Source organism: Nothoprocta perdicaria, unplaced genomic scaffold (assembly GCF_003342845.1).
Source record: "Nothoprocta perdicaria isolate Ctin4 unplaced genomic scaffold, notPer1 scaffold_28, whole genome shotgun sequence".
Taxonomy (NCBI): domain Eukaryota; kingdom Metazoa; phylum Chordata; class Aves; order Tinamiformes; family Tinamidae; genus Nothoprocta; species Nothoprocta perdicaria.
In genome coordinates, this window is record NW_020455510.1 from 2,865,990 (window position 1) to 2,891,332 (window position 25,343).

The window sequence follows — 25,343 nt, forward strand, 5'->3', positions numbered from 1 at the left end:
GGTTGCATTTTCAGGATAGCAGACTGTTGGGTTTACAACTGAGAATGTTTGAATAATAAGTAGCCCTGAATTGAATTCCCCGTGTGAACAGCAGCCTTTCTGATAAGGTGTGTGGAAAGTGTGTTGCTCTTTTAGGCAAAACACAGGCAGGTAAATGATAGCRGTTATTTTTCTGGCAGAATGCTTGAATTTCCAAGTCCAGGTTCACTGCGAGTGTCTGCAGTCTGGTGGACAAGTGTTTCTTGTGCTCGGTCTTTCGATGGTGCCAGTGCTGCCTCAGCGAGAGACTTCTGTCCCAGCAACCATACCGTGATAAACGCTCCTTGAAGGTTTAGGCTGCTATGGAACGTGGAAAGCTGTGGGAGGATGGAAATCATCCCCAGGGAGGCCCCTTGAATGGCCAAGAGCCCCCAGACCGAGGGAATTCCGCTGTTGACAAGCAGAACGATGCTTTTTCAGGTGGCTTTGCTTTATCTAGTGCCTCCGAGAGGGTTTCGTGGCTTCTCCTCGCTGCTTCGGGCAGCGGCGCCGCGGAGCCCCGTGCGTCAGCGCGACCCGAGCTAGCGCGCGTGGGGAGCCCCGGGCATCTGCGCGCGCCGCGCTGCGTGTCCCGGGCGAGCGCAGGCCCCTTCCCTGCGCCTTCTCCCGTGGATGCCCTTGGATTCTCCCCGGGCTCCGAAGGGGGCCGAGCACCACGGTGTCAGGGTGACTTGTGGGTGTCCCGTGGCTGTGGGGGCACCTGCGTGGAAGGGGGCGCGTGTTGATGACCAGATCCTTGGTGCTCCCCTTGACAGGGTCAGCGTGGGAGAGCAGCGTTTGCCTTCAGCAATTCCTAAGTAATGGCTCGAATACAAAGCAGGTGTGGTAACCTGATAAATTCTGCTTTTTACCCTAAATTTACTAATTCCTGATGTGCACACTTCAGTACTTAGGTCAATATATGCACTAAAGGCAACAAAATTCCTTAAAATAAGAGGCTAACTATCCAAACCAGGTATGTAGGGAAGCAATGTTACCTAATGATGTCTGAATTCTAGCTGTATTGGAAATGAAAAATTTTAATGTAGGCCTCCTTTGAAAAGCTARGGAAAAGACATGGGTTTTGTGTTCTTAGTGGTGTTTTAGCAGCGTTATGTGATGTTAAGATTAATTAGTTTAGTCAGCTGAAGTGCAAGCTAGAATGCTTTATTATTTTTGTTGTTATGCTTTACTAAATAGCTTCCTAAGTCATTTGTTCTTTTCTGCTTCCCTGTAGATTAAAGCAAAAAATTATGACAAAGTGGAGAAGGTGAGTTCAGCCTCCAGCACATGTCCTGCCCCCGTACAGCCACGAGCAGCACCTTGGGGTTCACTGGGGCAGCCCGGGTGTGGGGCCTGAGCCCCACGGCGGCCGAGGAGCCRCCTGTCCCCGTCCCCATTCCCGTCCCCTTGCGCGCGTCGGGAAGCGGCCCCGCTCGGAGGAGCTTCCCGGGTTTGCTCCTTCCCGCCGGGAAGGCGGCTCGCGCTCGCCGAGGTGGCGGTCGCTCGCACGGTGCCGCGCCAGGGGCGGAGGCTCCTGTCCCTGCCTCGGCTCCTCATCTCCTCCTCTCGGTGYGTTAAACAGTTGTTTCAGCGCTGCCTTATGAAGGTTTTGCACATTGATTTGTGGAAGTGTTACCTGTCCTATGTGCGAGAAACCAAGGGGAAGCTGCCTAGTTACAAGTAAGTTAATATGGTCGCGCTSATGTTTTTCTGCTAAATTCTTTCCTTTTCTTCCTGTTTTTTTTTTTGGGGGGGTTGTGGGGAGGGCATCTCTGCAAAACCTGGTGGGAGTCCTGCAGTGAAACCTGTGTGTGTTGGGAGTATTTTATACAGGCCCGCTGTGTTTCTGTGGATGTCTGTTTTGTTAGAAGTGCCCGGGTGCTCTGGCAGCAGCTGCTTTAACCGAGCTTGCCAGGTCCACTTCCTCCTCCAGTTTGGAGGAATGGCTTGGAATTTGGGGGGCTGGGAATTGGCGCTGCCCGTCAGTGCCCCCATGGCTTGGGGGGCTCCTCTCCTCGCAGCCTCTTTGGGAGCAGCTGCTTCTGTCTCCTCAGCTCAGCTCAGCCGGGTGGGATACGCGGAATTCCCGTGCCGAGGGCAGGGGGCTCGGAGCTGCTGCCTGGGAAATGGCCACAGATAAAATCTCAAGTCACATTTCTGCTCACTCTGTTGTTACGTTAAATTTTTATACTTAACTACTTGGTTAGAATTTGCTGCTCTAAAGAATATTCTTAAATAAAGACTTCCTTAAATCCTGGAGATGTGTGCTATGGTCTTTGTGGTTTGTGCTTTTTCCTCAGAGAAAAAATGGCTCAGGCATACGATTTTGCTCTGGATAAAATTGGCATGGAAATCATGTCATACCAGGTAGGGGCTTTTTTTTTATTGTTGTTTCTCCATTGAAGCACCTTTTATTTCTAACTTAGATTCTAAAAAGTACAACTAAATCCTGATTTGCTGATATGTGATGTTTTTTCTTGCTTAGATCTGGGTGGATTACATCAATTTTTTGAAGGGCGTGTAAGTACCTCGAAATAATTTTTTCAGCTTGATTAAGGCAATGTTTGTGCTCCCCAAGGGTGTGACCTGTAGTGGCTGACATGAATCTCTCTCCCCGCTCTCTAGAGAAGCAGTAGGATCCTATGCCGAGAACCAGAGGATAACAGCTGTCCGTAGGGTTTACCAGCGTGGTTGCGTCAATCCAATGATTAACATAGAGCAGCTCTGGAGAGATTATAACAAATATGAAGAGGTAATGAAGCACCTGATACTTGTGATTTGTATCTGTTGATTTATGTTAAGGAAAGCAAAATGCCCTGTGATGGGGCGTGTTGAGAAGGGGCAGCCGCTGCYGAGCGCGGGAAGCGCGGGCGCGGGAGGGACTGCCCGGCACCAGCAATCCCGTCCCGGCTTGCAGGGAAGCGGCGCTTCCCGGGCGGCGCTGGGAAGCAGCGGGGGGCGCAGCCCCTCGGCAAGGGAGGGCGCCCACAGCTCCCCTCRCAGCTCCCCTCGGCTCCGGCAGCAGTGCCAGGCTCCGGAAGGCGCCTTTGCCTGCAGGAATGGGCAAGGCCGGGAACGGCCGCGTCCAGCTCCCGGAGCCTCCCRCGAGAAGGAGCATCGGGGCTGAGCGGCCGCTGCCGAGCGGCTGCCCCAGCGATCCCGCGGCTCCGAGCGCTGCCCACTGCTGGGAGCGCTCGCCCTTCCACCTGCTCCCTCCCGCTCCTGGAGGGCCTGGGAACRCCGGCCCTCAGGAAGTCACGTTCCCTGCTCCCGTGGGGGCTTCCCTGGGTGTCCCGCTCCGGGCTCCGTTGGGGTTGCACCTCGGAGCCGAGCGCAGACGTGTCGGGTGCTGCAGCGCGGGCGCCCTCGGCCCCTCGCAGCCGACCAAGGCCCTTGGTGGCAGGGCCTGCAGCGGCTTCAAAGCTCTGCGCTCCTTCGGCATGGAGAGGGATGGGAGGGAGGCCGAGCTGTGGCTCCCGGCTCTGTCCTATCTCCCGGTCGGAGGAGCCTCTGGAGGTGCCATTTCCCAGGTGAGGCCTGGGCGCTGCCCAGGGTTTACAGAGAGAAAGAGGAGTTTGCAACGAGGCCCTGGCGCGGCCTGYGCTGCTCTCGGCGCTCACGGGGCCTTGAGAGCCGTAACCTGCAAGGGAAAAGTACCTCGGGGTGCTTCGGGTGAGCTGCGTTTTAGGAGAGAGTCTGCTCCATCATGAGTAAGTCCCTGGCCATCTGGGATATGTTTACTATGTGAAATACAGAACCTTGTGAGTTCAGTGCATTTAAATAATTTTGATTTTTTTCCCCCTTTTTTTCACTTCTGCATTCCCATTCATGCCCTTTTCTGTATGAAATAAGATCTAGTAGTTCCAAAGTGAAATTGCACATTTCTGATTCTTTTTTTTGCCCATTTTCCAGGGAATCAATATTCATTTAGCTAAGAAGATGATTGAAGACAGGAGTAGGGATTACATGAATGCGCGGCGCGTTGCAAAGGTACGGAGCTCGTTTGACTTCTTTCTTCTCCTTCATTCCACAGCGTGGCACTGAATTCGCTTCTTATTTTAGACATAGAAGTACTAGTGTGGTGAGCGTGGTGTGCTGGGACGTTTCCCTGTTTTTATAACGCGTAAGCTGAAATAAGGGGTCCGCGCSTGTCCGTGCGCGTTGCCAACAGGGCTTGCTGTGCTGCAGGAGTACGAGACCGTCATGAAGGGCCTGGACCGCAACGCCCCCTCCGTCCCGCCTCAGAACACGCCGCAGGAGGCCCAGCAGGTGGACATGTGGAAGAAGTACATCCAGTGGGAGAAGAGCAACCCGCTGCGCACCGAAGACCAGACGCTCATAACCAAGAGAGGTAATGGGAGGCAGGGAATGGGATTTCCCGGCTCTGCCCATGGCCTCCGCGGGAGTGATCCCGTGTTTAGTGCTGTCCGCAACCCTGCTTCCTTTCCTCCCTTTCTTGAGTGTTGTGGACTTTAACTGCTGGTTAGAATTGCAAGGTGTGATTCTTCCTCTTGGAGTCTGTTAGCATTAACAGCATCTAAATTATTTGCTGTTTCCTTCTTCCGTTGTACGCTGCAGACCTCCTTCTGCAGTAACGTGCAAGCCTTTCTTTCTGTGCTTCCCTCTAGTGATGTTTGCATACGAGCAATGCCTTCTGGTGCTGGGACATCACCCAGATATCTGGTATGAAGCTGCACAGTATCTTGAGCAATCCAGTAAGCTGCTAGCAGAAAAGGGGGTAAGAACATTGCCAGAAAACTTTGCTTTTTCTTATTTCATTATTTGGAGGCAGTATATTGCTGTTATTTTTTCCTTAAAAATATACCCCCCCCCCCCCGATATATATATTTAAGAACCAAGGAGGAGAAAAGATTTTTAGTCTCTTAAATTGCCATGTTCAGAATTTTAAGTTTCATTCTCTTTTGAGAAATAAAAATCTTTGCATGTGACCCAAGAATGATTTAGTCTTTGTTAGTTTTAGGCTTAGATTTGSGGGGGGAGGCTGGGGGTCAGGGGCTGCCTTCATGATTGCTCAGACGCTGGGGAGATGCGTGTCCGTTGCCCGGAATATTTCACTGAACTTCATTGTGACTTCTCGTGGATGGCAAACATCCAGAGGCTGGTTTCATTGTCACAGCTCCYACATGATAATATGTTTGTTTTATAACAGGACATGAACAATGCTAAACTTTTCAGTGACGAGGCTGCTAATATTTATGAAAGAGCGATCAGCACTTTATTAAAGAAGAATATGCTTCTTTATTTTGCATATGCAGATTATGAGGAGGTGAGCAAAAATAGTCACATACTGAAGTTATAACCAAAATATATATATATATATCTATATGTAAATGTTATTGTTTGGAAACATACAGCATGTATACAGACCTTTTGCAGAATTAACTTGCTGGTTCTTCTAGCCTTAGCCTTGCTCAGTGTTTCTGAGGCTGAACTAAYACAAAGGTGGAGGGAAAGGCCAYAGTGCTACAATATTCTTGAAAATCTGTCAAGTCTTTCACTGGGTATTGACTTTATTTTTCAAATAGCTATGAAATTAAAGACCTGTAGACTTGCATTTACTAGGGTATCGGCTTCTGCACTTTTGAAATGGGATAAAGAGCACCTTTCCTATCTAATCCTGGTGTTTTGGTATTTATATTCCCCTGGCTCTGAGGGAAGTTGTTTATCCTACCTGGTTCTGCAGTGCCAGGGCTGAGCAGAGCCCCACTGCTGCTTGTTTCTGCATGTGGCGCCTTCAGTTTTACTGAATTAACAAAAGATTTCAGAGGTTCTTGAAAGGCACATATGAAAACACTACTAAGAAAAGTATGTGGAAAGTAAAGAAACGACGGCACAAGACAAAGTTAGGCATCTGAGTAAGTAAAGACTGTATAGTGTCCAACTGAGGGGAAAAGTAAACAAGAATTTGTAGCATTTTTCTGCAGTTTGGCTTTTTGCACTCACGAGTGATTTGCAAGAGTCAGATTAATTCACAAATCATGAGTATTAAAGTTCTGTAATTCGCCTGTGTTACAAAGCTGTCTCTCTCCTTTTCATTTTCTTAGAGTCGGATGAAGTATGAGAAGGTGCACAGCATCTACAACAGGCTCTTGGCCATAGAAGACATCGATCCCACTCTGGTAAGAGGAGGCGCCGCGCTGCGCGCCTCCCGTGAGCGCAGCTCGGGAGCAGGGGAAATGCAGCAGCTCGCTAGCAGGCCGAGCACTGCGGCGAGGGAATTGCATGAAAAGTTAAGTGGGGGTGGTGATTATGGCCTTTAATCCACTTGGACACGTTGTGCACTTCTCCCCAGTGTGTCTGCTGGAGAATCTCTTAAACCRTGAAGATATTAAGTGAAGATCCTAAAGATTTCCTGAAGCAGCTCCTAAGCGCTGGTGTATGTTTTGTTGGCTCGACTAAAATTTCACTTTCCCTCACCTTAACTTAGGAAAAGCACGTTGATTTCTCCCACTGTCCTCCCTACAGAGCAATGTCCATAGTTCATAGGGAGCTTGTGAAGAAATTCCATGTGTACCACATAAATATCAAAGTGTACTGCAGTGCATTGGCCTAAGCTTTAAGTAAACAATATTGTTTCTACCACCAGCTGTGAACTGAGCAAATGCTGGAAGTATAACCTGTCCCCAGAAAGTCAGTCAGCTTACAAAAAAAAAAAAAAAAAAAAAAAAAAATAGCACAGAGCATGAGAAAGAGAAGGTCTGAGATCTAAAATTAAATAATAGATCGGTGTCTGAGGAAAAATAGCTTTTTATTGACATGCTGTATTTGTTATACATAGACATATGTATAACATATACATATGTTATACATAATGCTTTCCCCCTTCTGAAGGAGCATGGCTGTTTGGGATCTTAATTCAGAGTGGAGGAAAAATAAATACCCCAAAAATGCAAATCAYAATCTGGCTGATGAGTTAAATCAGCACCCTCATTATTTTCTTCATCAGGTATAAACATTTAAAGCAGCATGATTTGTATCACGGATTCTAGAATATACCTAACAATGCTGAAAGGGGCTTTTCACCTTTTTTTCAGTCTTAAAGATGTCTTTAGTTTAATTGGAAGGTTCACACTTTTAGTACAAGCAAGTGACCTCTAATTCTGTGCAGGTACCAGAGCATGTTAACTATRTTCATCCACACTACATTCATCTGCTTACTTCCCCTATCCTCAAAACRCATTATTATTGTCATTTTAGTGACTCAGCCTTGGGTATTTTCTGCCTTTTAAAGAAGTGTGTGTGTATATATGAAGAGCTTTGTGTTAGTACCTCTAGGCTGGCAGCCCGGAGGCCAGAGGCAGGTTTGCTGGTTGCCGTTGGGTGAGTGGAGATGACGGCAGATGCAGCCTGAGGCTTAGCGCGTGCTGTGGCTCTTAGCAGTGGCTGTTACCCGAGTACTAACCTGCACCCTAGGTTTATATCCAGTACATGAAGTTTGCCAGGCGAGCAGAGGGCATCAAGTCCGGGCGAATGATATTCAAGAAAGCCCGGGAGGACGCCCGGACCCGCCACCACGTCTACGTGACCGCGGCCTTGATGGAGTAYTACTGCAGTAAGGTAAACGTTGAATCCCGGTGCCGTCCCAAGGACCCGCCAGAGACAGCCGAGCTCTGCACACAAGGGCTTTTCTCCCTTTGATGATTGCAGGATAAGTCTGTGGCCTTCAAGATTTTTGAGCTCGGGCTGAAGAAATACGGGGACATTCCAGAGTATGTGCTGGCCTACATCGACTACCTGTCTCACCTCAACGGTAAGCGGGGTCTAAGCGCCGAGAGGGCTGGTGGGACCCACGCCGGCCCTCGCTGCGGGCCCGGCTCCAGCCCAGCTCTGTGCTGAGGGTGGTGGAACCGCCTCCTAAAGCCGGGTAGTTGGTGCAAACAGCCCCTGCCCGGGGCACACGGGCAGATGGGCATCCCAAGGGAATTAACTAAATAAAAAGCCTGAGAAAGATTAGGTGAGGCTGACCAGTAGCTGTGCTGTTAAAAGAAACTGGCTTGTTACAAGAGACTTTCAAGTAATAAAATTGAAAAAAAAAAAAAAAATTTATGTTGCTTTGGTAAAGCTTCCTGTAGGTGTTCCAGTATTTTCCTGTGTATTGAACTTCACAAGCAGGTATCAGGTATCGCAAGCCCTCTTATTTAATTTGGTGTATACATCTCTTTGAATGGAAATGTTTTTAAATTGTCTTTAACATACTGTACACAGTATGATTTTTCTTCTTTCTTTCTGTTTTTAAGAGGACAATAATACAAGAGTTTTGTTTGAACGTGTTTTAACTTCAGGGAGCCTCCCGCCTGAGAAATCCGGGTACGTCTGCACTAAACGTAACGCCCCGGTCATGCCCAAAGCCAACGTCCCGCACGGGTCCTGCCCCCGAGCCCGGCCCGTGCAGCAGGAGTGGGGCAGGGCCGGGCAGGCCGCTGTGGGGCTGGCAGGACRGGCACCGTGCGGGACCGAGGGAACCTGCCCCTTCCCGGGGGCCGCTGCGTGGGAAGGGGATCGGGAACCGGGGGAGGAGAGCACTGAGGAGCTTGCAGGCAACTGTGAATAAGTAGCGAAAGAACAAGAGAATGCCTGAAAATAACCGCTCAGCGGCACATTTTCATTGTTATTGTAGAAAAGTATTTCTCTGAATATGATTGTGGAATCATGTGCACCTCAGGTTAGAAGCTATTAAGTGTTGTTCTCTGTTGACATAGGCAGCAAACCGGAGAACTCGAGCGTGTTGCTGTGTACCCTCATCCTATGGGGTTGTCTGCTTTTGAGAAACACCTGTGCCCCCGTGGAGCAAGTCAAAAGGGTTTAGATGCAGAATCTTCTGCAAAAGTGACCTCCAAAGCTTAAAAAGAGAGTTGATTCAGGTCCAGGAATGTGGTCAGATGTTGCCTATACTGTATTTGAGATTTTCCCATAAAGAAATAAGCAATAATTTGCTGTTATGTCATTATATACATTTTAGGCTATGTAAAATTCTCAAGTACTGCCTAAGCATGTATGTGTTGTGTAGTGGGATGTGTAAAGACCCCCAATGCCTCTTACGTTGGTGCTAAAAACTTACTTCAAATGCTCCCAAGTCACTCACTCCAGTAATCCTTTCCTCTCCATAACAAGGCCTAGTGCAGAGATGAGCTTTAAAGTCCTTTACGATCCCCTAGATTGAGAAATTTTACAGGAATATTTAAGGCACTGTGAGGGCAATAGGTGCATCTAAGATAAATAGCAGAGATGGCAACGTGTTCCGTGGAGGGTGGCASCTTGGAGCCTCTCACGGTTTTGGAGCTGGGCTGCGGTCAGTGCTGCTGTGTCCCTAAGCCCCTGTCCTGCCTCTGCTCTCCCGCAGAGAAATCTGGGCTCGGTTTCTGGCTTTCGAAAGCAACATTGGGGATCTGGCCAGCATTCTCAAGGTGGAGAAACGGCGGTTCACGGCRTTCAAGGAGGAGTATGAGGGGAAAGAAACGGCCCTGCTGGTGGACAGGTACAAGTTCATGGATCTGTACCCTTGCTCTGCAAGCGAACTTAAGGCCCTTGGCTATAAGGTAAGTAGATAGTTTTACTACTATTATTATTATTATTCCTAGTAAGTTTATGCAAATTCTTCATTTAGCACGTGCCTTATATTTTTATTTTCCTTGATGGAAAAGGAGGTAAGGAGGCCAGGTTGGCTGCTTCTTGTGTTGTTGTCTCTAGAAGCTTTGACTGCTTTTTGATTCCGTACTGCAGGGAAGGCAAAACCAGGCTGCGGCTGCTGTTTAACTCCTTTTCATCTCTGGCCATAATGTCCAGCTGGAACCTGCTGGGCCAGAGCCGGGTGAAATCGCAGGGCCAGCACGTTGCATGGCAGCTTCCCCGAGCTATCYGTGTGGGAATCACACAGCTCTGGAAAAAAGAGGGCAGGAGAAAAGCCTCTCTGTGTTGATCTGATGGGTGGGAACATCATCGATGTGAAGCCGTTCAGTATTTTTCTTAGAAGGTGTATTTCAGTATTTTTCTTAGAACTCAATTAGGAARAAAGTGTTTCTGAGCTGAGGCTGGTGCCTGCAAGATGGAAGGGCCCCTTATTAACGTGTGGGGGGGCACCTCGGCCTGGGGCCCGTCCCTGCTGCCTCGTGTTTCCTGTGCCTGCTGCTTTCCTCATGCTGCAGCTCTTGAAAAATGGTAGCTGTGAAGGCTGAGCGGGCTGCACCCGTTCACATAGGGAAAGGGAGGGAAAAAAGTACAATTCAAAACTGATCAACAGGGGCCCGTCTGCACCAAGTGTTTCCATCTCCAGCGGGGCCTCTGTGAGACTAAAATGTTTGTCAAAGATGCACAGACCTTGCCCAGCTGGTGCTGCAAGAGGCCATGCGCGATGCAGCGAGCAGGCTGGGAGCAGGCTGAGCAGGCTTTGCTAGGCTCTGTCCCACGGGTTAAGCGGGGCCCGGGCTCAGCGCGCTCTGCTTGGCCCCTGCAGGACGTCTCCCGCGCCAAGCTGGCCGCCATCATCCCGGACCCCGTGGTTGCGCCGTCCATCGTGCCCGTTCTCAAGGACGAAGTAGACAGAAAGCCTGAATACCCCAAGCCYGACACTCAGCAGATGATTCCGTTTCAGCCAAGACACTTAGCACGTAAGTCAGGTGTTCAGGCCAGAGTGGCTGGTGGTCACTGCGCTCTTCCTGCCCCGCAACTGCCCTGTGCTTRGTCAGAGACTTCCTAATCATCAGAGCTCTCGGCACCTGCCTGGTTCTAGGCGCCTGGTTGGGTGCCTYGCCGGCGGCGCGGGTGCTTGGTTTAAACCAGGGCCGTATGAAGACGTAGCTGGGCCTGGCTCTCGGCAGCCAGAGCTCGGCCTGGGGCTTCCACAGGCAGCCGAGGCCGACGTGACGGGAGCGGCGCCGCGCGAGGCGCCGGCTGGAGCTCTGGCCTCACGCCCTTCTCTCCCGCAGCTCCAGGTCTGCATCCYGTGCCCGGGGGGGTTTTTCCCGTTCCGCCAGCAGCTGTGGTGCTCATGAAGCTCCTGCCCCCGCCCGTGTGCTTTCAGGTGCGTTGGACTGACTCGGGGCAGCTTCAGAAGCGAGTCTGTTGCGAGAGCGGCACAGAATAGTCTTAACCTTGTAACCTTTCGTTCTGCATCAGGGTCCCTTTGTCCAGGTGGATGAGCTCATGGAGATATTCCGAAGATGCAAATTGCCAGAAAGTGAGTCATTTCTTTGCTCTAAGAGTCTCGGGCAGTGCCGTGTATATATATATGTATGTTTTTATATGTACAGTTCAGTCTGAAGTATAGACCTCATTTATAGGTGCAGATGTGTAATTATTATTTATCGTGTGTGCTATTGAAGTGGCCTCTGTTTTTAGGTTGGAGTCGACCTAGAGACATTTGCACATTTCATCGTAGCAATAAAAATAAAAATAAAAATAAAAATAAAAATAAAAGCTCAGAATTACCACCCACTGCTTGGTGCCTTATAATGCACCTTCTGTGATAAATGTTACAGGAACGATTTTCCAAACTCCTTAATTACAAATTTGCACTAGGGAAGTCCATCACTACATGCAGACTTGTTAGTGTTTGATAACACTTCCAGAGCTGTGGTGTCTTCAAGTGCTACAAGAAAAAGGTAATTTTCTGAAATCTACACAGAGGACAGATCCTTATCGCAGCTGATTAATCTGCACCTCCTCATCCTCGCCGTTAAAGAGTCACAGCGAGGATTTGGTTTTGTTTAGAGGGGAAATGAGCACTTTTCGTTGCCAGGGCCTCTGTTCCTACGCAGCAGCAGCCTTGCTGGACATCTTCCTGGTGGGTGAGGGACACGTGCAGAGGTGCCTGCAGCTTCCTGCTTTTGTTAAGCTTCTAACTGACCTCACTTCTTCTGTACAGAGGGGGTCTCAACTTGAAGCAGCAGCGTTTACATTAGCATTAGTGTTTGCTATAGCTAAGAGTCTGAGGGAGTTTAAATTTATTTTTTTCCTCCTAATTTAAGGTAGCAAGACACCTTGTGTTGCAGAGCGCTCCCCTCCGCAGGCGTCACAGTGGCCCTGGGCAAAGGCTCTGGGGTTTTTCTTAATTTTTTCCTTATTCCAGAATTTCTGTTCCGCTTTGCTCTCACACCTTTCTGCTGCGGGGATCTAGTTTCCTGAGCTAAGCTGCTGCCTTTCTTGCCCTGCAGCTGTTGATGAAGCGGTGAGAATCATCACGGGCGGCCTACCCGAGATCGCCGTGGAAGGCAACGGGCCCGTGGAGAACAACGCGCTGCTCAACAAGGCCGTGAAGAGACCAAACGAAGACTCGGATGACGACGAGGAGAAAGGCTCCGTCGTCCCCCCCGTCCACGACATCTACAGAGCACGGCAACAAAAGCGGATCCGGTGAAACGCCGCCGCCGTTCYGCTGTGATCGGCAAGGACTGGGCTGAGTTTGGCTGTCTCTTAAAAGTCAAGCTTTAAAAGGGACAGCTGCAAACAGAAAAAAAATCTTGAAAATGGTTTTGTTACTGTGGTGCCTCTTCTCCCATATTGTTCTTGAACCGAAACCAGAGAGAACAATCTTAAAATGTGCTCTGAACAAAATTAGATTTTTCAAACACAAAAGTGCAAAATGCCTCAACTGCATTTTGTTCTCTCCTCAAGGATGTTCACATCGACCACTTGAAATCTTGTGGGTTTTCAACAGTTTTATTTTAAAAACTGGATGGCTTATAATTGTGAAGCATTTTTAATTCACACTTTCTGGAAAACAGTTGTTCTCAGTTTGTTCATGTAGTGTCCTGCCTTATTGTTCGTTTTTATTTATGGCAGAATGTATGGAATCTGTTTTGTAGTTGAAAATGGAAAAAAACATTCCTTTAAAATAAAAGGATATCGATAACATCATGCCTTATTCTGGTTTTATTCAAATATTTATTTTCTAAATACCACTCAGTTCCTTCACAAGCAATGTTAATAAGAATTAAAACCATCACAGGAAAGGGATCAGACCGCAGGTACTAGAATTCCTCAGTGTTCCAGCGTTCTAGAAGATACAGTACCCTTGTTCAAGAAGACAGCAAAAKAAGACCATTTCAATAGATATTTCTAATGTGGATTGTCCAGGCAGAGTAGTTAACGGCTGCTCACCCTGGCTAACTGCACTGGTCCTCTATTAATAATGTACTAAGCTAAATGTTAATATATTAGCTACATTAACGTGTTATTTTCAAACAGGCTAACAGAAACGGCATATGAACTTCTGAAGCCTTTCCTATGCATAATTTAGAGTTTAATTTGTTTGGTACAGCACCCCCCAGGAACTACAGGGCAGCAAGGACCCTGCCACAGGAGGACGGCGCTGCCCCGTCGCAGGTAAAACAGCACATGGGCAAGGGTGGAAAGAGTGGCAGACAGAGGCGAGCCTGGCCTTACTAATGCCTTTTTTAAAAAAGCTTATCAATAACAATAGCATTAATAATTAACAAATATTAATTAAAATAATTAGTTAAAGAAGGATGCAGGACCCGCACGCTTGGCTGCAGGAGCCCTGCGGCTCGGGCGCTCGCTGGGCGCAGGGCTGGGCCCTCCCTGCTGCGCGAGCACCGTGCGGCCGCCCCGCAGGCAGGAGCCGGGGCTCACGGACMCCCGGATTGCGGAATTTCCGAACCAGAGTGAGGTGCTGCCTCGGCTAGGCAAGTATAAACTGTCTCACCCCTTCACTCCCCTTCACTGCTGCCTCAGATACCTTGTTCATGGGCTTCCCTCGACGGTGCTGCTGTTCCTCTCCACATCCTTGAAGCCCAAGATCCAAACCAAGATGCTCAATTTAGTATTTGCTGCTACTATTTACTGTTTTACCAAGGCAAAAATCTCACTTGTCTGAACCAGTGCTCTCTTACAAGACTGCTTTTTCTTGGGCAAAGGAGGTTTTGTAATGAATGAGAAGATGTATTTTATAGTTGTATAGGCTAATATGGAGGAAAAGGTCTCATCTTATTCTCTCCTTCCTCCCCAAAGTTGCTGCAGCTCTAGCCAGGCTGCCATTCAAAGGGAAGCATCAACACGGAGTCATAACCAAGTACTTCCTTYTACAAGGTCCCTTATTTTGATTTTTCAGTTAATCACCAAAATGTAGCTGGRACTTATCTTCATAGAAGGACTTTTCAATATATGTTTTAAGAGGCAATATGTTATTTTGGATACAGCCCCGGCYGTTGGGACACGGTTCATGCCGAGGAGCTCCGCGTTCCCAGGGTCACCGCAGCCGGACTGYGGCCAGGCAGCGCTGCACTCAGGGACGGGAAGACTCCTCACCAAGCCTGGAGTTACAGTATTCAATTATTAACTACACTACACTGGAATTTCAATGACTGACATACAGTATGAAGGCTGTTACATCATTGAGATCATCTATCAACACTCATGGATACAGCATGTAGCTAATGAAATTCAAGGTCTAAAAATATTCTAAGTTTCAAGATCATCTCTACAAAGTGAAAAACATCTACTGAAAATACTCCATGTGCATTCAGATCAACATCTGATCAGGAATTTCCCACTATGTTTAAAATCACTTACAYGTCCGCGAGTGTTCTGCACTTCCTGGATATTTCTGAAGACATGACTGGATATGCAACCCCCTGAAGTTGYAGTTTTAAAAAAGAAGTAAAACTTTTCAGGCAAAGGAATCACACACTGTAAATCCACCTTCTGAAAATGACAAAGATTCACTTTAAAGTTGGTATTTTGCATAAAAAGGAGTAAACTACTAGCCAAAAAAAAAAAGAAAAAACCACTTTTATCAAAACACTTGAACTCTGCCCTTCTGAAGTCTTTACAAGAAATAAATACAGCTGCAATCTATAAGATTGCCACCTCTGTAAGTACTGTACATAGCAGAGGACAGTTGCTCAATAACCAGAAAATTTGCTACAAAAATATATTAYGTTTTTTGAAACATCTGCAGATAAACAGCAAAAAAATGCCATTAAAAATGCAGAAAAAACACTTGTAGTCTACCCTACTAACTATAATGTTACAATAAAGTGCTGTTTGGCTTTATTTTTTTGCCTGTTAAAATTTCCCATAGCTTGCGCCCTCAGTCTTTAATTTTTTTTTTTTTTTTTTAAAGCCAAATCACTCTGCTGGGAAGGGCCCTTTCGAACCTGCTCTGGACTAAACATTTAACTTCATGGTAAATTAGGAAACAGAAAGCCCCCAAAGGAGCCAGTGAAGGACAGGATTTGGATGTCCAATTTGTCCTGCCTAGCCCTGCTCAGGCTCTCCAAYGCCGCAGCCGCGCTCGCCCCGCGCCGGGTTGCACACCTGTGTTTAAAATCATCTCCTTTCCATCACTCACCTCAGACCCGCTTCTGCATGCGGTTTCTCATCAATCACYGCTAGTGAATTAAAGGAACCAGTGTTTACATGGAAAGCTGTTTTTTCTAGACAAATATTGGTGCATTTACTTTTTTAAATAGCAAACCAATTTAGTACCGTACTGGCAGCATACCAACTGGTTTTAGGATTCTTCAGCCTTCGGCAGGTGCTGAGCTTCTTCCTTAGCCAGTATTTTGTCCAGGACTGCGTCGTAGTAAGGGCTGAAGACCATCTTGTTGTAGTTGACGAGACGAACGTACTTGACCGCAATCTCTTCCAGCTCTCGCTGGATAGGGCCCAATCCTCCGGGAAGCGCAGGCAGGGACTTCTGATGGCTAGAGGCCAGGTAACTCCCCAGAAACTTCTGGATTCGAGAATCTGGAAGAGGAGGAACGGGAGTTTGGACGGGTTTTTCCAAGGAGGCAGTGGGCTCCGAGCGGGAGGCAGGGGCGCCGGGGCTCACCCATGAGGGAGCAGATGGCGTTGTCGGCGTTGGCCGCGGCCTGGATCTGGCCCTTGAGGGCGGCCTCGCTGCCGGGCGGCACGGGCGCGAAGCCGTGCCGCGCCAGGCAGCCGCTCAGCTCCGCGCACACCTTCTCGCCCACCGTGGCCAAGGCCTCCCGCGTGTTGAAGGAGCTGCACGAAGGACACAGCGTTACCTAAGGGTGCTGCTTACTCACGTTTCTCCCACCTTTAAAAGCAAACTATSCAGTTAGAGTTGCCTTAGTTATTAAGAGTAATGGACGAAGAGCAATTGCAGGAACAAGGGCTTTGAAAACACCCTGGGAAAGAGCAGAGCCAAACCACAGAGTCCTGTATCAAAAAGCTGGAGTGAAAGGGCCAGTCTGGATTAATTCAGAGCCTGCATTACCTCCTCTCCATGCCCCATGGCTACCACCAAAGCGGAGCTCAGACTGGCCGTGTGCCAGGGCCCAAGTGGGAGCCCCGCTCCGTGCGCCCGCGGTACTCACGGAAGGTGCATTCCTGCCAGCAGCACCTTGACGATGGCTTTGATTTTCTCGGCAAAGCCAGGGATACCAGCAAGCGCCGAGCCCGCCGCGCTGAACGTCACCAGGAGCACGGTCCCCGTCAGCAGGAGCTGCTCCAGCTCCAGCTGTATTTCCTGAAACCGGGCCTGGTCCATTAACACCGTCTGCAAAGAAATGGGAACGGCAGCAGAAGGAAATTCACATGAGTCAGAGGCTGCCCAAGAGCTCATGGAGTCTCCAGCCATGGAGATACTCAAGACCAGGCCGGAGCTGGCCCTGAGCACCCTGTTCCACCTGACACGGAGCAGGGCTTTGGACGAGCTGCTCCCCCGAGTCCCTTCCAAACAGCATTATTCTATGACATTATTCTATGATAAAAGCCATTTCTTCATTGCAAAATATTTCAGGAGGTTGAAATACAAAAACACACACATGTTAATGTAGAATATACAGCATTACACTGTAAGTATAACACAATTTTCTGCGTTATGACATAACACACAGGCCTACTTAATCAGATTAGTCGAATTTGACATGCTGACTCAGTAACCAGACCCAGACACTTGTGAGACAGGCACAAGCTACTCACTAAGGGACCATTAAGGGTCCCTTAAGCATTATTAGGCCCTTCTATATTATTAGGCTACCATCTACGGCGGCTTTGCAGGTCTGAGAAATTTAAATTAAGTTACTGACAATGGTTTTGTTTTTCTCATTTTCATGACCATTGCATTAATTTCATGAAGAAAATTCATGAACAAAAGCATTTCAAAGATGATGCATAACCYACCTTTCAATTACTGATTTTATATTGCAAATCAGCTTTAATCCCCTGTCAAACCTGAAAATGCGCATTTTCTTTTTAAGAAACAGTTCCCAGGTTAGATATAACTTGGAAAGTTATATTGTTAAATCATATTTGTTAAGTTATATTTGTTGCGAAGAGAGCAACAAAGTAGATATTTACTGTAGTTCCTATTGAACCACCTCAAGCRCACTTGAAGGAGCACAGAGACAACAACCACTGCAGCTTTGCGGTTCCTGTAAGTTTGTTCCAAAGAGCTCTTTCTAGACGCACAAAAAGCTGTTTGTTCAGCTTCCCAAGCACCCCGAGGAGCAGCCATGGGCTGACAGGGAGGCAGAGGAGGGTGCTGCTCTGCCCCGCTCTCCAGACCGCTACCTGCACTGCGACCACCAGCCGTTATTGCCAGTGCCGCCCCCTTCATTCACCTGCCCCACGGCCCCTCGTGTCCCCGGGGGCCCTGCAGCACCTTCTCCGACACTGCAGCTRCTGCCGCCCACCTCAGGTCACACAGGATGCAAACCTGGTGCGCAAAGACCACCAGAGGAGAGCAGGGGGTAGAGCCCCAGGGGAACTGCGGCCTCCAGCCCCGGTGCCACGTGCACACCGAGTCCCTGGCTGCTGTGGGGAGCAGCTAACGTGGGAGAGGAGATGAGCAGCAGGAACAAGCCCAAATGGGTGGCTATTGGCACACTGGGCCTCGGAGCTGAAGATCACTTTGCTCTATTAAGGGAGCTACGAGCGGACGCAATTAAGAGAGAAGCTTTTAGCGCTGCGTTCGTGGCAAGGCTACAAATGCAGACAGTGCCCATTACGTTCCAGAAATATGAAAGGRCAGAACACAGCCATCAATTCTCTGYGAAACACCTACTTCTGGAAAAGGCCTGTTCGCATGATCCCACTTCAGGAGCTTCAGATAGGCCTGGTTCTGCACAGCAGCGGGGCTCAGGGGAGAGGCTCCAGCCGCAGCCCCGTCGTCATCGCCGCACTGGGAGAGCAGCTTTTTACACCGCAGCTTCGCGAGGTCATCGGCGGCTTCTTGCAGCCACTCTGTGACAAGGTCTAAGGAATCTGGAAGAGGGGAAAAGGAAAAGTCYCGTTAAGGAAACTTGCTTTCAAGGCTATTTTCTTCCAGCACTAATTTCCAAGTAATCCCATTTAGCTGCTATTTCTAATACCCATGATGTCAGTTACCAGTATGTGTTTTATTTACAGCWTCAATCAGAACAACTAAGAGAAAATCAAAGCCTATTGCATGATACACTCTATTCAAATGAAACCAAACTCCACTGTGTTGAGTGCTGAAATGCTGTATCACTRTACTTTTGCAAACCATAGTTTTGGGGTACATGCTTTCATTTACCACCTGAATTACAGAACACAAAAATCTAATTCATTTTTGTAGTACACAAACAGAAATGCAGAGTTCACTGGGATGTCAGAGGGGAAGAAAGAAAGAAACAAAATCATACTTGGCTGTTTCTCAAGAAACTCCTGAAACTTCTTTCTTTCATATTCAGCAGACTGCTGCATTAATTTTGGCCTAATACTAGTGACAGCGAAGTTTGCCATATCCATTTTCATTAGGTCTAACACAGAGAAAATTGCTCTAAACAAACAAACAGAAAAAGTTATTCAGGGCTAGAGAGGTTAAAGAGGTACCGTTTAAAAGATATAACACAGACGGACCAAGGAAAGAGCACAACCACGCATGCAACACCCCAGAGGTGCTCAACACCTCCGGCGTGACGAGGAGCTAAAGGGGGAGGCAGCGGGCACATGCACGTGGGCACCTTCCTCCTCACCCTGGCTCTCCCGCGGGAAGCCTCCGCCACCGCTAACCGCCCCGATCCCGGATCCCGGCACGTGCAGCACCATGTGCTGAACATGAGCTGGGTTTCAAAGCCAGCCAGCTGCCTCTTGGCAGCCCAAACAGGCGGCCTCCATGGAAATCAAAGGAGGAGTCCCCAGGGGGAAAAACAGTAATTTCAAAGCAACCGAATTCCTGCCTGCAATGTTTCTGTCAGGTCAACCCTTGCTCTCGGAAGCTTATCAAATTAGAAAACATTTTGGCATAGAAGGATAAAACAAGGATAACAGGATTTCCTCTAGCTACTGAAAGCTTGAAGTGTTTATTCAGAAAATAGTGACAAAGCAGAAGCCTCCCCTATGCTCCCAGATCCAGTAAATTTCCCCCTCTTTTTAGGGAGAGAAAGAGTTGGCTGAGGAACAACAGTACCTTCTCCCCATGCTCCTTGTTGTGTCCAGATTTAAAATCGAYAGCAGAAGGTATTGAAAGAAAAAGCAGGAACTGGCAGACCTTTTGCCTGCACCGTTTCAGAGGACGCCCCTCGGAGACCAGCCGGAGCCGGGCAGAGGCTCCCGCTCATGAGGAGGGTCCAGGTCTCCCGGCACCTCTCCCGCTCCCGGCCGCATCCCCGTCCCTCTCGCCGGGTCTAGCGAGTCACCCCATCCCACGAGCACACGGACAGCCACAGCTATTCAAAGGCCTCCAAAACAACCAGTAGGTATCATCCCGGTACCTGAACAGAGGAACTATTTCATGAATATCTTTCAGCCTCTTAATTTCTTCATCTCGAGCTGGAGCACAGAGGGTCCCCATCATCCCAATAACAAATTCCACCAACTTGGAAATGTCCAGGGCCCCATTTTCCGCCTCCTGTTTTATCAAATCCAGATCAAGAACTTCCGTAATCTGGTTTCTTAGCCTAGTATGACCAGGCAGCAAGAAAGACAAGAGGGTCTGAAATGGAAAGATTTAACAGTGCTTTAGTCCTACATATCAAACACTGTAGGACCAAGGCAGTTATCAAACCATTTTTCATTCACGCTAATGGCTATTTACAAGTGGTAACTCCGTTTTATTAACAAAGCCAAGGAGTCATTTACCAGCTCTGGATTCACAGAAGGTTACACACACAACTATACAATTTACATATGTTCACAGAAAATACCATGTTATTAAGAGATTGAGTCCTTCATGAACTGCCACATTTCAAACGCTTCATTCTGCCTGGCCATCTGCACACAGCTGATCAAATTCAGTAATTTTCCTCGGTATGACAGCATCCTACCTCTTTAATTTCTCCCAGCAGCTTAATTGCATGGTCATATGTTGGTGGCTCTTCCTGTAGCTGGGCTTCCAGGCAATCCCAGAAAGCTTTGTGCACAATATCTCTTACTTTTTTTTCCAAGCTGTGGGTAAACACAAGCAGTGAGAAGGGGCAATACTTGTCTCTGAGACCACCCTATGTAGTGACCTGCAGAGCTCTGCAGGAGCAGTGTGTGTAATGAATATGTAAAGATTAACAGGGAAGTAGTTATCATTTTAAGCTACTCAAAAATTATTAGATGTAGGATCTGGAATGGTTCATAACCCAACAAAATGTTACATCCAAGCAAAGAAGGCTACAGATTAAATCCTTGAAAGCATCTGTTAAATGCCACTTCTCAAGCAGCCCAAATAGAAGATAAAGAAATCATAAAAATTATGGATTCTCTTCAGAAGAACAGTACTGATGTTTCTTTGCAGAACTTCACTAAGTAATACAACTCTACTGACTAAAATTCATTAAATAAACCTAGGAGGAATTAAATAACTCCCCTGATACAGAGGTTTCTGCAATTTCAACGCCCCATTCAATTGGTAACTTAAAGGTCCGACTCAATTGGTCTTTATCTGACCCTTTACAGCAGTTCTGCAGTTCCACAGTTGTTGTTATTTAAGCACTTAGTAGCAGCCTTACCTGTGTTCCGGTAATTCGGCTGGCTTTATGTGGAAGTCCCCGTTCACCACAATCTCATGTGCTAATGCCATGTTGGTTACTCCCTTCGCTGTTTCCATTAGCTCCTCTATGGACACCAGCCGAGGAGGACTAGCTGTAACACAGATACAACAAAGCCAGGGGCTGACTGTAGAAATCAGAGGTCRGAAAGCACTGCTTGCAACAGTTTCCGAAAATCCAATTTGCTTCCTGCCTGYCCTGGGAATTAGTGATCCTAATTGTTCCAGGTGATGTAACATCTTCCACCCGGGATGCTGCTGCCACAGCTGGGCGCACAAAGCGGCACCAAAAGCAGGAGGACAGGAGGACAGGGCAGATGCCGGAGGCGCAGCCCGTCCTGCCGAGGGCAGCGAGCCCGTCTCTGCTGCAGCCAGCTGAGCCCCGCGGCCGCCAGCGCTTCCCCAAGTGAAACGGACAACCAGGAACCTTCCCGTGCTGGGCTCTCCGAGCCGTGTTTGGGCCCACCCATCGTGACCGGCACTGAGGCGGGTTACGCAGAAAAGGCCCTTCAAAAACACATGCCCATCCATCGCTTGCCATTTAAAGGTGTGCCATGTACATAACACATACAATGAGAGCGTTTTTCAGGAGAACCTCATTCATCCCACGCAGTGCTCTCTATATTTCCTTCAGCTGAAAGCTTGGTCTGGCTTAGTCTGGCTATGGGAGCACAGCAAGGACTGATGCTCTGAGCAGAACAGAACATGCAGCCCAATGAAGCTGAATGAAAAAAACTCTTGTCCAGCTGCCAAATGACCTCACTCTAGCTGCAGAGGCAGTAAAAGCTAAGAGACTCTTTCATAAAGCAAAGATAGCTCTTAAATCATGTTACTTCATTCGCATATTATTCCTGCCCCTTCCAAGAAGGGAGGACTTGAGACCAACAGCTGCTCCATGGCACAATGCAATAGAAGACGTTTCACTCTGCGTTTTACTTCACAAGGCCATAACCTCTGTCCGTATGCACACCACACATTCGCCAGCAGCATGACACCATAAATTCCATACGGCACATTTCTGCATAGCATGACACTATATACAACACTAAATACACCTACATTAATAAGGGATGCCAATAAAAAAAATAAGAAGAATGGAACAAAGCACGTCACATGTCGGGAATCTCTGCAAAAATGTGTACCTAGTTATCTGAATAATTCCATTTCTTTGGACTCAATTCTCAGGACCAGGAGGAGGAGGAGAAAAAAAAAAGCTTATTTCTTTTATCTAAAGAATTGCGAATTGCCTGAAATAACCAACAGTCCTCTCCCATTCGGCTCCTCATGTTAAAAACAGGATGACAAATGTGCTGTAGGAATAAATTCACAGCAGGAGAGTCCTATGAACAGTCTTACACTAAAACTGGTATTAGAATGGAAAATATTCCCACACAGACCAAAGTTTATTGAATTTTGGTTTTAGAATAAATCCACTGAGCAGAACAGCCAGAAAAGAGGCACCATTAAACTTTTGATCTGTATTGGGGAGGGAGGAACATGAGAGGGAAGAAAAGGGACAGGACATATTTGGTGGATAATAGACTCTCCTGCTCTGCACTAAAAACAGAGGCTGCAACAGTCCAGAAAGTTCAGCTGATAAAGGGAATGATAGCAGCCACCCAGCTACAACAAGCTAGAGAAGGGCTCGATCCTGTAAACACTCTCGCAAAGCAGCTAGGATACAGGTGGCTCGAGACAACACAGTTACTGTGGACAATGAAGTGYTGAAATAAAACTGGAAAAAAAATGTAACAGGAAAGGGTCTGTAATGTCTTTGCATTGCAAACAGCTCCAAAGCATAGCAAAAAAATGAGGATTCATATAGCATTTAACTGTAACTCAGTCAAACACAGAATGCTGTAAAACCTCATGATTGTGTCTACTGGATAGAAACAGAGATTGCTACTTAGTTTTAGAAGCAGTTTTGCTTACACTTGGGAGTTTCATCTCTGTGTGAAGCAGGAGCACTCTGTCGTATTCGCTTCCTGACGGACTGATCCACACTGTCCACGCTCGCCTCCTGGTCGTCCTCCTGAGCACTTGGCTTTTCTCCACTTGTATGTGGCTTGTCAGGATTTTGAGACATTTTCAGCTGTCATTTTTTTTATCGGGAAAAAAAAAAAGGAAGATGAAATCTTTTGAAGACTTAAAGAAGACTTAATGAAGACTTAAATGGTTGGGTACCTGGATAATAACTCACTTCACATCTTATACAAAGAGGATGCTTTTAACACAGCTCCCATTTACTTAATCTTTATTTCTAATATATTTTCAGAAATCTGAAACTGTTCCTTTACTATAATGCACAAATGAGAAGGAGAAAGATATTTAATTTTTTTTGTTTGTTTTCTGTGGGTTTTTTTTTTAAGCATTCCTTATGGAAAAGCCGTAAAAAMCATGCTTTGAATAGGACTATGGACATAACTTACAAAAAGATTACAACAAAAGAAACATTACTGTCTCATGATAATAAAGTGTTCTGAACATATGACATTTCTGACTTGTTTCAGCCGATCAGAACTTAAACCCACGCCATCCAAATAAATTAAAAAATTAAAAAGCAGGAAAAGGACTAGAAATTAAATAATGAGGGATTTAACTCCCATAACATCCTTCCATGCAAGATTCACAACTTATATGCATAGAGATCTGAGGATGTTTTGTACTGAAATTATTAGTTCACTAAATGCTAGATTTCAAATAATTTTATTACACCATAAATACATGCAGTTTACCCACCAATAGACTGAAAAAATGGCCACTGGAAAAGCATGTCTCACTGTTCATTATCTTCACCTATTTTTTGTTCAGCTTTTTCTTTGAAGAAGGTTTGAAGAACTCCCTGCTATACGGGAAGCTACCATTCAAATTCCAATTCTAGGAAGCTCCATTAAAAAGTACATGATCTCTCTAAATCAATCAAACAAGCAGAACCAAACAGTTCTGCAAAGAGGGAAGTTAGGAAAAGGCTTYAAAAAAAAATAAAAAAGGGACAGTGTGGAAATACAGAACACAGCGCTGAGATTTTTTAACAGAGTAACACTGTAAAGACCAGCAATTCCAACYGAGTGCTACCAGCGTCATGCTGTAAGACAGCCAGGAGACTCGCTCGGTGCCTATCAGAAACCATTGCTCGGCTGCACAGCATGACTCAGGCGCGTCCCCTGGCTCGAGACCCGTTTGTACGCGGCAACGCAGAGCACTTACCCAGGGCAGCCTTATTCCTACTGCAGGCAGGAGCACAAAGCAGGACAAGCACAGCACATATCCTCAGAGGGAAGCTAGGSCACTGGGGCACCCCRATGTTGGCTCTAGCTCAGCCCCGGCCTCCAGCCGGGCGCAGGGAAGCGGGGAARGGCTTGGAGAGCAGGGAGCCTCCRCAGGTCCGTCGGCGGGACGGGGCTCCCCTCGGCAGGCGCTCCAGCAGCGAGAGCCCGAGAGCTGGGAGAAAAGMAGTTAGAGGATGACAGCTGAAACAGAAACACAAGACAGGTCAAACAGGGGGGAAACACGGTGTCTAGCCAAAATAGCCATCCTTTCTGATATACCTGCTACTCCCCTGGTGCATTTTAGCCTCACAGGCTCTAGAAAGGTATAGAAATATTATCGAGGTGGTAAGCTGCTCCAGGACCCCAGAGGAGATAACCAGTCTCATGGTTATTATCCCCCAGCCTTGCCCTCCCAGACTATCATTCCTACCATACAGTATACGCCCTGAAGTATCACTTTCCATACAAAGGTCCATCAAGGGCTACAGTCTCAAAACCGCAACTCAGTTTAAAAGCTGCTGGTTGAGAGTTTCACCCATCAGCTGAGAGAAGTCTGAAGAGCTCCGGCCTCTTCAAGCCGAAGGGCTTCTCAGCAGAGCAGGTCWGCAGGCCCACTTGTTGATTCAGCGCAGTTTGCAATAGGTCTACTCTTTTCTTCTGGKCTGTGGTGATTGTTTGCCAGGACAGGTCTAGAACAAATCCTCTTTCTACCAGATAAATAAGCTTGACAATACCGCTTTCAAAAACACTGGCGTCATCTTTCATTTCACAGAAATAGATCTCCCTCTTTACAGAATTTGTTTCACAGAAACAGTGATGCTTCTTAATTAATAGAGTCTACTACTTGGCACCTCCCTCCAGTGCTACCCCCCCCCCCGCCTTTATACATAATAATAGAAATGCAAGAGAAAAGAGAACAAATTAAAAAGCAAGCAAATCCTTTTGCACCGGTCCCTCTCCCCGCAGGTCCTGCAGCACCGGCTGCGAGGCGGCAGGCAGAGATCTTCACCACGCAAGACGGGGCTGAGCACAAAGCCGGCCGAGACGCGCAGAGGCGGCAGCCTGCAGGAGCAGCAAGCCGCGACCACGTCCCTCGGGAGAAACGAGAG

General features: G+C 47.6%; 2 protein-coding genes across 2 annotated transcripts in view; one reads left to right on the top strand and one right to left on the bottom strand.

The window, feature by feature from the left end:
- The window catches only part of CSTF3 (cleavage stimulation factor subunit 3), a 38,474-nt gene extending 25,659 nt beyond the window's left edge, over positions 1–12,815 (top strand). The window contains exons 4-21 of the mRNA XM_026041199.1: positions 1,256–1,288; positions 1,604–1,701; positions 2,322–2,388; positions 2,507–2,541; positions 2,647–2,773; positions 3,934–4,011; positions 4,210–4,372; positions 4,650–4,759; positions 5,192–5,308; positions 6,087–6,161; positions 7,456–7,599; positions 7,690–7,792; positions 8,280–8,349; positions 9,383–9,578; positions 10,493–10,646; positions 10,965–11,059; positions 11,155–11,215; positions 12,192–12,815. Coding sequence (XP_025896984.1) covers positions 1,256–1,288; positions 1,604–1,701; positions 2,322–2,388; positions 2,507–2,541; positions 2,647–2,773; positions 3,934–4,011; positions 4,210–4,372; positions 4,650–4,759; positions 5,192–5,308; positions 6,087–6,161; positions 7,456–7,599; positions 7,690–7,792; positions 8,280–8,349; positions 9,383–9,578; positions 10,493–10,646; positions 10,965–11,059; positions 11,155–11,215; positions 12,192–12,394 — 1,929 coding nt within the window. The 3' untranslated portion in view covers positions 12,395–12,815. The remainder of the gene's footprint in view (positions 1–1,255; positions 1,289–1,603; positions 1,702–2,321; positions 2,389–2,506; positions 2,542–2,646; positions 2,774–3,933; positions 4,012–4,209; positions 4,373–4,649; positions 4,760–5,191; positions 5,309–6,086; positions 6,162–7,455; positions 7,600–7,689; positions 7,793–8,279; positions 8,350–9,382; positions 9,579–10,492; positions 10,647–10,964; positions 11,060–11,154; positions 11,216–12,191) is intronic.
- Positions 12,816–14,786: 1,971 nt separating this feature from the next.
- On the bottom strand, positions 14,787–25,081 carry TCP11L1 (t-complex 11 like 1). The gene is made up of 10 exons (XM_026041197.1): positions 24,173–25,081; positions 22,898–23,057; positions 20,928–21,060; positions 20,256–20,376; positions 19,704–19,924; positions 18,633–18,769; positions 18,032–18,231; positions 16,341–16,522; positions 15,833–16,005; positions 14,787–15,747 (listed from the first exon to the last, which is right to left on the bottom strand). Exons 2-10 carry the CDS (start codon positions 23,049–23,051, stop codon positions 15,512–15,514), a joined length of 1,557 nt encoding a protein of 518 aa, XP_025896982.1. The 5' UTR covers positions 23,052–23,057; positions 24,173–25,081; the 3' UTR covers positions 14,787–15,511.
- Between the last annotated feature and the right edge of the window lie 262 nt (positions 25,082–25,343).